The sequence below is a fragment of the Coturnix japonica genome, chromosome 18 (genome assembly GCF_001577835.2).
Source record: "Coturnix japonica isolate 7356 chromosome 18, Coturnix japonica 2.1, whole genome shotgun sequence".
NCBI lineage: Eukaryota > Metazoa > Chordata > Aves > Galliformes > Phasianidae > Coturnix > Coturnix japonica.
This window is the reverse complement of record NC_029533.1, coordinates 7,748,053-7,759,052: the sequence shown is the minus strand read 5'-3', so window position 1 is coordinate 7,759,052 and position 11,000 is coordinate 7,748,053. Positions and strand designations below refer to the sequence as shown.

The window sequence follows — 11,000 nt, the reverse complement described above, 5'->3', positions numbered from 1 at the left end:
GAATCACTTAAAATAAGCTAAACTTCCCACCTCCTTATGCTTCAGAACTTGTAACAACCATTTTATAACCAACTAAAGGTCTTCTACCTAGCCAAACCCTTCACAAGTCTTTTTGTCGGGTGACCACAGAACTCACACGGCAATAAGCAATAAGAAAGCTCATCTTTGAATAGTGTAATGCTTTGTATCTTACACTGCATAAGCTCCTCTCTGGGTCTTTTCAGGAAGCTGGTTATTAGTTCTTTCACTTTAACAGCAATTGCAGCATTTGGTGCTCCTGTGCCCGGTGCTCCCACGTTTGGTGCTCCCACATTTGGTGCTGTGTTGACAGAAGAAAAGAGAATTTGTCCAGTTGGGAAGAAACTCCACATCCTTATAAGAACCAGCAAGGTTCAGGCTGGAGTCATCTGATGTAGCAGTGTGCTGCAAGGAGGGCTAGTTTCAATATCAGCTCAGGTTGCTCGCTGTCTTGTCAAGTTTTATACTCCTTTAATAATATACCATTAGCAATCATCTGCTTGCCATTTTAAGAGCAGTCAATGAGAATCAGAGTAAGTACCTTGAAGGTCTGAACTTACCGGGTTTAACAGGATTCTTTTTGTCCTCTGGAAAAAAAAAAAAAAGTTAACTGTTATTCTACTCTGCCAACTGTAACACCATCATCATGGCTCTTCCTCATGGAACTGCAGCAGTAGATAAAGCTGACAGCCGAGCACATTGAAGCCACCCATACCAGAATACTACACAGGAAACACAGCCTACTATTGGCCTCCCATTTCAGAGGGTCATCAACCCAGAAGGAGCTTAAACTCTGCTCTAGGCTGGAACACATCAGGGGAAGTGGCAGCCTTAGCGTGTAAGCAATCTGCTCATTGAGATGTTGGAGACTGCCTCTAATCGCTACTTACGGGTATCTGTCTCCTCCAGCACAGTGATCTTAGGGGAGGGAGGGATTTTCTCTCTGTGAGTACGCACTTTGAGGAGGAAAAAAACAGAACACAATTAGCTCATAAGCAGAATTCGTTTCATAAAAGTCCATGGAAGAAGCAAGCAAGATGTTCAGCGCAATTCAAAAAAGGAATATTCCAATGCATAGCAAGGCAGAAGAGCAGTGAGACACTGCAGGAACCAGAGGGTGAGGAGGCTCGGCTTCACTTTGCCATCCACCCTGACACTACTACAAGCACACGTGCATGCTGAAGGTAACACAGCACTGAATGTGTGCAGATTGCAGCTCACACTGTATCCATCACCAAATAGCACAAAACATCCTGCCCTTCCCATGCCCAGGTGCTCATTACACATAATTGCTGAATCGCCACCCGAGCAGAAAGCTGTGTGGTATCTGCTTGAACTCTTCTGTAATGGTAAAGCTGCGCTTAGGAGAGGATGATGTTCTTCAATACTTACAGTCTGCAGCAATCTTCTTTTTAACAACGGGTTTGTTTGTGGAAGGCACTGAAGGGGGCTTCGTTTTGCCAGGTGGTGGTTTGGCTGCAAGAGCAATGTTTCACATTATGGTCTGTATTGCCAAGAAGAGTAAAGCACAAACAATCTTCTTTTTCAGGTGTGTGATTAGAACTGAAGTGACACTCGGCAGAAATGGACATGCACAGCAGTTACCCGTGCCCCGATCCAGGAGATGCTGCTGCTTAACTCGGTAAGTAGAGCTTTATTCTACAAAACTGACACCATCAGTACATTTACAATTGTTTAACCGTACTTCTATCACTCTTAAGGCATTTTACGCCTCCCTCTTTAATCTATATCCTGACTGCATCCAACCCTACTACATAATAAAAATGTGAATTACTTTAAACAATAAAGGACGGGCTGTGCCAGAGGACAGTACCACAATACTCGTAACTTATCCAAGTACAGATAAAAGAGGCACCAGCACATTCTGTTTGCATATAGTTCAGCCCAGACTACACATTTTTGTCTGGAAGTGGAGGATCGTGAAAGTTGGAAGACACAGAGTGTATCGATTGGCTCTATTTTCTGCTCTAGTTTTTATGTTTGGATTGGAGGGGGAATCTCTCTCATTTGAGCTCAAAGCTGAGGCATAAAACGCCGGTTCCCACAGTGATACAATACCATCCGTTCTTTTATCCACAGACGCATTCACTGCAAGTTTGACAGCATCTTTAAGGTTAATGGCAGACTGATAAGCAGCGTGTATCATGTTGTGGTCCATTTCTATTACTGGGACAAAGGCCTCTTTTATTGATGTTCGTTGCAGCGCTGCTGCTCTCTGAAATGAGAAACGGAAAATCTCATGCAGACCATCTTGTGTGAGAAATACAAGCAGGTGACCTTAAATGGGCTGAGTTTTGGGCATTTATCTCAAATGCAAAAGAGCACAGGTGACAATCAGGCAAAGCCGTGGCACAATTTCAGCAGCAGCTCAGCAGCACATAAGCGTTACTTCCTGATACCTGGAGCAATAAGAAAGCTCTGCCTCGCAGCACAGAGATGTAACTCCTCCTCATGGAGACGAGTTCTCTCCCTCAGTGGCCTTTCTGCACACAGCAGAAATAGTGGCAGAACTGGGGAGAGGTGGAATCGCAGACAGCACTTTGTTCCAGTGCTCTTTCACTCGTGTTTGTGTATTTATCAGTACATCTTGTTATAGGAGGTTCTTGCATGTGACTGCTTTATCATTTGACTAAAAGGATTTGGAAAGCAGGACGACCAGGGCAGTTCTTTATGAATCTATATTCTAAAACCCCAAAGAATCAGATTTGAACCTAAAGGACACGTTACCTTTAAAAAGAGAACGTCATCCCCTTCGGTCAGTGCCATCTCAATCTGGTCTCTCAGAGACTGAATTTCATTCTTCTTACTTCCCAGAATTTTATATATGTAATCGAACTTATTGCAAACTCTTTTTTCTTCTTCCATAACTACTTTTAGGGTCTGGTTTTCTTTTTCTTCAATTAAAGCTTTAATTTCCATAAACTCAGCTCTCAGCAGATCCCGCTTTCTGGCAGCTGTCTCCTGGAGCAGACACAAAAAGGCAGAAACTGGCTTCAAACCAAGTTAGGGGGAAAGCGCTGCTACTGTGGGCATGTAAACTCCAATTACTCACAACTGGCAATAGAAAAGCTCTCAGCACACACACCAACCCCGGCCATCAGGTGAGAGCAGGGCTGAGCTGTGCTCACTTGTGGAAAAGAGCTCTCCCACATTTCTGCTGTAGTGCAGCCGTTGCTACTCACTGCTGCTTTAGGTTGGGCTGCACAGATGCACAATCTGTGCTGCAGTGGGAATGGATGGGTTCATCTCAGTTACTCCCGTGTGGGTGCGAACCACCCCTGTAAGGAGGCTGTGTTTGTTCCCATCCTTAGGGAGCTGCCAAAACGGCTCTTTTCTGATCCTTCTCAGTGAGATTTCTTCCTGACAAGGCAGTTTCAGTACAAGGACTGCCACAAGAGCACAAACAACATTCAGGAGCCAGCACACACCAAGCAAACAGCGCTGTAACTTACAGCAGCTTGACTCTGGATTGTTTTCACAGAGTTCATTGCTTGCACGGATCTTTCACTCTGGTTGTGCAGCTCCACCAGCCTCTTCTTCAGTGCAGCCTGCAAAAGAGGAGAGCAGAGAGCAGCTTAGAAAAGGCGTTGCCATGCTGTCAGTCGGGTCATGGTTACTGGAGTAAGAATCACAGTAGGGAGTTGTTGATAACCACTGTAAGCATTCAGTACCACCCGTTTAAAACCCATTGCTCCTTTAGCAGTGCTGTCGTGCACGCACACAGTTTGTGGGGTCAGCACCCCCATAGCCACACCTTTCCAAAAGCAAGATGGGCGTCCTTGAGTCACTGCTGATAAGGAGAACTCTTTCATCAGCGGAGCAGCTCCCAGCGCTGCAAATAAACTTTGCTTTAGCTCTTAGCCTGGACTTCGGGCACTGGGTAAATACTGCTGTTCACCCCTCGTTGTGACAGAGGATTTTTGTTCTCAGATATGATTGGATCGCATCTGAGGAATGCTGCTAAGCGAAGTCAGAGGGGCTGTCTTAAGTTAATCCCGGTATCTGGGCAGATCGCCCCAGGGAGTGTCTGCAGGGAGCTCAGCTCGGGGCTGCCCCGTTCTCACCTCGGTTTTATCTTTGGCCTCCTGCAGCGTGCTGGTGTGGCACGGCTTGTGGCTCAGCAGGCACAGCGAGCAGATGCAGCAGCCGTGCTGGCTGCAGAAGAACTCAAAGAGCTTGTTGTGCTGCGGGCACTTTCTCTGCTGCAGGTCCCGCACGGGCGGGCACAGCCGATGGTCGCGGAACGCCGGGCTGTCGTGGTGCGGCCGCAGGTGCTCGGGGCAGAAGGAAGCCATGCAGGTGAGGCAGGTCTGCGTGGCGGCCGCCTGCAGGCAGCTGTCGCAGTAGATGAGGGTCGCCGCCTCCCGTTCTTCCTCCTCGCTCTCATCGTCCTCCTTGCCGTCCCCGGTCCCGCTGCCCCGCATCTGCTCCACCACCCGGCACAGCACCGTGTTCTTGCGGAGCTGCGGGCGGCTCGGGAAGGTGGCGCGGCATTGAGGGCAGCTCAAGTCCCGCACCTGGCCGGCCCAGGTGAGCTCCAGGCAGGAGGCGCAGAAGTTGTGTCCGCAGGGCACCGTCACGGGGACGTTGAAGATGCAGAGGCAGATGGAGCACGTCAGCTCCTCCTCCAGCTCCAACAGGTTCGGCTCCGACTTAGTTCTGCTCATCGACGCCATTATCCCGCTGCTGCCTCCAGACCCCGAGGAAACGAAACTGGGGCTGCGGATTTCCGTAAAATTACGAACCATCTCCCCGCCTCGAGGGGCGCGGCGGGTCCGCCCCGGGTTGAGCCCAGCGGGGGCGGCGGACGGGGCGGGACGGGCAGGCGGGGAAGCAGCGCGGGTTGCGGTGTCCCGGGGAGCTGCGATCCGTGCGGGCGCTGGAGCGGACCGAGCCGGCGAAGTACGTGTGTGCGGTTTTCTTGCGTTGTTCTGAGCAAAGGCAGCACTGACACTTCAACACTGAAAGGGCAAAAGGGTTCGGCTGTAAAGGTTTCAGAGCACACTCGGCTGAACACGCTGGGACACCGTTTTGTCTGGGTTCGTTTGTATTGTGCTGGTTCTAGGCTGAGTTCTGTCACCAACACTGTTTATCCTCCTCTCTAAATTACAGAAGCATAAAATCCTTAAACTTTTCTTGATGTTTTCAGGTGAACCCTGTATAGAACTGTAAGGTCTGGCCATTCATGTCATGCTCTGCAGTAAAGAACCATGGACGTCAATATATTTTTCTTTCAATGCTGGATTTTAATGATCCTTACAACAAGTTCTGTATAGCAGTTACGCTGCTCTAGACAAAACAGGACACAGCAGCAGAGCCACAAACACAGCACAAGGTCATCATTTATATTTTCTATCAAACTATTCCAGTTTTGCCACTCACAAAAGTAGAATATAAAAACTAAGATTCTATTAAAAAAAATAAATCAAACCTACATTAAATCTATAACAAACAAAGCATTCTTGGATTAACACAAAACCATCTCTTAAGAAAACAGTGTTTATTTTAAAACCATTTATGGAAAATAACCAGCAGCGCATTTGCTGCCCTCAGAACTGGACGGCAGCATCTCATGAAACAAGTCCACACAAGGATTTACTCGTGTTCACATCTCAGACTGCTCCGTTTTCAGTGCCTGATCCATTCATTGGAGGCTCAACGATCAATCTGGGCTCAATCAGCGAATCCCAACTCTCAGTTATCTGGAAGCAAAATCCAACATTAGCGCGTACAAGGTGTACAGGCAGGTGCAATTTCTTCTGCATCACAAGTTGTTTGGATGTGAACAGCAGCAGCACAGAACAAAGGTCACAGATCATTGCTCCAATTCAGTGATCTTCATCAGCCTTAACCTGCTGATGTGCAGGTAGGAAAACCAGAACCTCATGGAGGTTCGTGGAGCCAAAAAGTTACACAAAGTGGTGACTTTCTGAGTCTAATTAACTGAAATAATACGCAAGAGTTTATTATCTCATGATAATTCCCATTCTTGTTAGAAAGGATTATTTTTGCTTTCATTTACTTTAATGAAACGCTCCATTATAAAAGGACAGCATTGTAAAGCAGGGAAACGTGTCAGCACAACCACGCGGCAGCCTTCAGAACAAGGCAGGCACGTACCTTTGTGTCCTGAGGCACAGCGTATTCTATCAGCTCGGCCCCATCTGCAGACTGATAAACCAGATCAAACTTCCCTGGTTCTTTAGCAACTTTTGAAAACACAGCAAAAAAACCCACTTAGTTAGTATAAACAGACAGGAAAATGTTTACATTTTTACCGTATTTATAGAGCTGGGTCAAGCACAGTTGGATGTGTGGGGATCTTTTTATTTGTTTGTTTGTTAGGATGTGGTTTTTTGTTAAACCATTACTCCAAGCAGCTGCAATAATACAGCCTCCATTCCTTCAGGCAGACAGCGCAGCTATAAGAATAACGTCACTGCACTCAGCCTTTATCACAGCACAGTAAGGGTGTCTCACATTATCAGCCGGTGTGGGATGAGCTCTCAGCATCTTCTGAATTGCATTTCAGCTTTTGGAACTCTAACAGCATCTGCTGAGAACTGAATTCTACACACTAAAAGTAAGGTGGTTATCTAATAAAATCGTGTGCCTGAGAAAATTCATCAAAATACGCTGCCTAAACATGAGAAAATGCTCCACTAATGACTCATTCCCACCAATATAAAGGTCAGGTGCTGCACACAGCATTGCTGCCGGGTCACTGCATGGGCTCCTTCCACAGCCTCACAAACAAACAGCAATGGGACCTAACGTGTTCTCTGGAATTTCGTACAGCCAAATTAATTTGTCAGGAAATGGCACAGTGATGAGGATGAGACAAATCTCATTTTGCAACCTTATATGAGCAACTTAAAGACTAGCAAGCATCAAAACTGCCCAATTTAAACAGACTTCTGAGGGAAAGAGTGAGCAGGGAAGAGGAAGCTTAAGAAAGAAGCAGAGGATTCACTCCCCAAACAGGCAGCATGTCTCACACTGGCTGCTCCCCAAGTGATGCACAGAACAAGCATGCAGTGTCCAGGGTACGTACTTTGGCTTGCTGATGAGGAAAGGATCTCAAGCTCAATCTGTTTTTTATCAGCATTCCAACTGATTATTCTCCCCTCCTTCATAAGGGAACAAGAAAAGAATCAGATAGGATATAATTCATTGCTGGATAACCATTCCATGTTACAGCCACTCTGATTACAATTACAGGAAGTGTTTGCTCATTTTTTCTCTATATATATACAAAATCTGCAAGCCATTAAAATTAAGCAATCTGCACTTCCTGGCACAGATAAACTCATGATACCATCACTGACCATGCTGTAGTTTAAATCACGGCCTGCCTAGAAGCCAAGTTACTTCAAGTAGATGCTGAATTTACTTACACCAGGATCAGGAATTTGTCTTGACTTTTAAGAGCAATGTACTCAAATACAGCTCCAGTTTTCTCCTTGAAGACCTGTTTGTTATCTCTAAGACACCAATGGTCATAAATGCCCTATACTCATTGTTTTGCTTTTCGATTAACTGCTACACCTTTCACATGTTCAATTAGTTTCAGGTTTTAGAGTTTTGATGTTACTGCTGCAACAGGAATAGTCTGCAGAGTGGCATGAGATGGGAAGAACAATACTATCTAACCTCAACATACGGAAGTCTACCCCACGTAATAGTTGTTTCAGGGAATTAAGGCGGGAAGCAAAACCAGTACCTTATAGGATGAAACTTCAGGGCTGTAGTTTTCATTTAGTTCCAAGCGCTGTTGAAAGAAACACAAATTAATGACGGTTTCTCCTGATCCCTTCCCCAGGCACAGCTCCTTCAGCAATGGGAAGCACAGAAACCAAGGCACCCAGATCCCAGTGCCTATCACAGCCTGCCAGGACTCACTGCTCTGAAGGGTTCCTGCTCAGGTCAGGCTGTGAAAGGAGATCATGGAGAAAAGTCCAGTCTCCTCAGCAGCAATTATTTCAGTTTTCTTTGCTTCTTTAAAAAAAAAAATCATTTTATTTGGAAGTGTACCTATTGATACAGGCTTTTGGCTGGCAGGACTGTGTATGGTTCCCTGCAAAACTTACAGGGCCCAAGTGAAACAGCGCTGACCTACTGACGTTCAGTACTTCCAAAGATCCTTACCTTAAAGGCAATTCTTTGTCCCACTTGTGGTGGGGCAGCTAGAAGTGGTAGAACGCTGTAGTCTCTCTTGGGGACATCCACAGCATTCTGCAAAACAAAGAGCTGCTGATAAATTCAGTCTGCAAAGAGCTGAGAATAACAACCTGGCACACGTGTGCTGGGTCACAAACAACTCCACTGAGATTTATGAGTTTCCCATAAAAGCTCTCAGTGTAACCAAGTGTGTGAATCTCACCTGGGGGGGGGGGAAGAGGTTTTAAAGGTACAGGCTAAAGAATTCAGAGCAGTGCTCAGTGAGGGCAGTTGTTCCTTGGGGTGGGCATCTTTGGGGATGGAGGTGTGCTTTGGTATTATAACGAGTGCATAATGAGCAAAGTTCACCCAAAGGACGGCATTTTGTCTAAGAATGACAGGCTGCCCACCCAGGGTAGCACATCTGCAGCTTAGTACCACCAAGTTTCCATCCATCCCAGCACTGCAATTACAGCCACTAACAGCAGTCCTCCAGATGCTGCCAACACCACTACTGTGGTTGCTCAGGGAGCTGCTGTGGATCACAGAACCTGGCTGCAGTCTCCCTCCACTCCACCTCCAGTGCCACCTGCTGGCGGATCAGCATCTCAGCTGCACTCTGCTATGAACAGCGCTGTGCCTTCATTCCAAGTTGCCCATAGCAATTATTCCACCAATACAATCACTTATTGTTTCATAAGTTCTTCTGCAGGACATATACTGCAAACATCAAATGTACCGTGTTCAGATCTATCAGCCTTTACCCTACTTACCTTTCTTCAGCTTTTCCAAATTACCCTCACGCTGTACTTAATTATACAGTTAAGGCTGTGACAGAGAGCTGGTCAATGACTGCGTAAGTCACTCACCTGGACAGGAACAGGGGTGTTTGTCACAGCTTCATCCAGCTGCCTCTGTTTCTGGCCTTCACTGCTGTAGCTATAGAAGAAGCCCGTGCTTTCTCCTCTGCCCCAGCCCCTCGCCATCCCCCGGAACCCGCGGCCCCTCGGTCCTCTCCAGAAGTTCCCCGCTCCCGCTGCACGCCCCCTCCCACGCCCCAGCCCAGCAGCCAGCCCTTGGACTCCTGCTGGTGACTGTTTGGAGCCGTTTCTTGCTATGGAATTACTCAGTCCAGCATTGGCTGCAGGTTTTTTAATGACGAGTGTTTCTGAATCGGAACTGTCGGACTCAGACTCAGAGCTCCCGGCTTTGGGAGCCCCAATGGCCCCAGTCTGTGCCACTGCTGTGCTGTTGGGCAGCGCCTGCTCTGCAGTTCTGCCTTGTGCTGGTGCTGCTCCTTCATCCTCGGAACTTGAGTCCGAATCTGAACTGGAGGACTGCGGTTTCTTAGCGTTTTTACTACCTGCATCCTTACTGCCACGTTTAGCATTCGACATTTGCTTACAAGCAGCAGCAGTCACTGCAGGTTGTGCTTTGTCTCTGGGAAGCACCATTGCTGCAGGTCTGTGTGAGGATTTACTTTGCTTTACGTTTGATTCAGCGCTGTCACTGTCGGACGATGTGCTGGAGGACTCCGACGTTCCCACCCTCTGCTTCTGGGCCTCCAGTGTCCGATTACTGGGGGTCAGAGCAGCGCTGCCCACCCGTTTATGGGCCGCCTTTGACACAGGTAGCACTGCCTGCTGCCCATCTTTTGCTTTGGCTGCCGGTGCCTTCTGCAGCCTCGGGGCTCTGCCCTTCTTCCCCTCTGGAACCATCCCGCTGTTCTCTTCCCTTCTCTTTCTCTTCTTGGATTTCTTCCTGGTGTCGGATCCATCCCCGGCGCTGTCCTCTCTGCCGGACGAACACTCTGGTTCACGTTTCTCCTTCCTCTTTTCCCTCTGATGTTTTTCCTCCTCTCGCTCCTTCTGCCGCCGTTTGTGCCTTGTTTTATCACCTTTCTGTGCCCGGCACTCTCCATCCGTCTCTTCGCACCGCTCCTCCGTGATCTCCTCCAGCGTCACCCTAAAGAGACACAAACAAACAGCATCCAGCCGCGCTCACACTGCGCTCACACCGCCCCCATATCACACAGAATGACCCGGGTTGGAAGGGACCTCAAGGATCATGTAGTTCCAACCCCCTGCCTGGCAGGGCCACCAAACATACACCTTTACTAGATCAGGTTGCCCAGGGCTCCGTCCAACCTGGCCTTGAGCATCTCCAAGGATGGGGCACCCACAGCTCACTGGGCAACCTGTGCCAGTGCCTCACCACTCTCCTAGTGAAGAACTTCCCCCTAACATCCAACCTAAATCTTCCCTCTTTTAACTTAAAACCATTTCCCCGTGTCCTGCTATTGTCAGCCCTTTCGAAGAGTTTACTCCCCTCCTGGGAGTAAGTTCCCTTCAGGTATTGAAAGGCTGCAATGAGGTCACCCCGCAACCTTCTCTTCTCCAGGCTGAACAAACCCAACTCCCTCAGCCTGTCCTCATAGGGGAGGTGCTCCAGCCCCCTGATCATCTTCCTGTCCCTCCTCTGGACCCTTTCCAAAATCTCCCATCCCGTCGTACCGCAGCGCATCGTTGTCCCGCACGAGCCGGGCGCTCTCAGTGGGCGGCAGCAGCGCCCCGTCCAAGAACAGGCTGAGCCGGGCCCGGCGGCTGAAGCCGAATCGGTGCCGGATGATGCTGAGCAGGTCGGTGACCAGCCGCGCCTGACCCGGCTCCAGCAGCAGCCAGCACAGCGCGCAGCCAGGGCTGCCCGGCGGCGGGAAATCGAACTGCAGCCGCAGCCGGAGCGGGGAACCGACAGCAGCCGCCATGTTGGGGGCAGGGAGGGGAGGAGGGACGGCGGCCTGA

General features: G+C 48.6%; 3 protein-coding genes across 4 annotated transcripts in view; 1 reads left to right on the top strand and 2 right to left on the bottom strand.

Moving 5' to 3' along the window:
* TRIM25 (tripartite motif containing 25) overlaps window positions 1-4,812 on the bottom strand; it is an 8,788-nt gene extending 3,976 nt beyond the window's left edge. The window contains exons 1-8 of one of the 2 annotated variants that reach the window (XM_015879654.2): window positions 4,104-4,812; window positions 3,492-3,587; window positions 2,767-3,000; window positions 2,098-2,254; window positions 1,411-1,494; window positions 909-974; window positions 579-605; window positions 194-304 (exon numbers count right to left, since the gene is read on the bottom strand). In XM_015879654.2, coding sequence (XP_015735140.2) covers window positions 194-304; window positions 579-605; window positions 909-974; window positions 1,411-1,494; window positions 2,098-2,254; window positions 2,767-3,000; window positions 3,492-3,587; window positions 4,104-4,787 — 1,459 coding nt within the window. In that variant the 5' untranslated portion in view covers window positions 4,788-4,812. Of the gene's footprint in view, window positions 1-193; window positions 320-578; window positions 606-908; window positions 975-1,410; window positions 1,495-2,097; window positions 2,255-2,766; window positions 3,001-3,491; window positions 3,588-4,103 lie in introns of both variants that reach the window. The other variant, XM_015879653.2, reaches the window with a different exon arrangement.
* DGKE (diacylglycerol kinase epsilon) overlaps window positions 1-7,507 on the top strand; it is a 24,545-nt gene extending 17,038 nt beyond the window's left edge. Inside the window, exon 11 of the mRNA XM_032448243.1 lies at window positions 1,568-7,507. Coding sequence (XP_032304134.1) covers window positions 1,568-1,579 — 12 coding nt within the window. The 3' untranslated portion in view covers window positions 1,580-7,507. The remainder of the gene's footprint in view (window positions 1-1,567) is intronic.
* On the bottom strand, window positions 5,520-11,000 carry COIL (coilin). The gene is made up of 7 exons (XM_015879661.2): window positions 10,713-11,000; window positions 9,069-10,164; window positions 8,188-8,274; window positions 7,763-7,810; window positions 7,094-7,169; window positions 6,160-6,248; window positions 5,520-5,741 (listed from the first exon to the last, which is right to left on the bottom strand). Exons 1-7 carry the CDS (start codon window positions 10,961-10,963, stop codon window positions 5,652-5,654), a joined length of 1,737 nt encoding a protein of 578 aa, XP_015735147.1. The 5' UTR covers window positions 10,964-11,000; the 3' UTR covers window positions 5,520-5,651.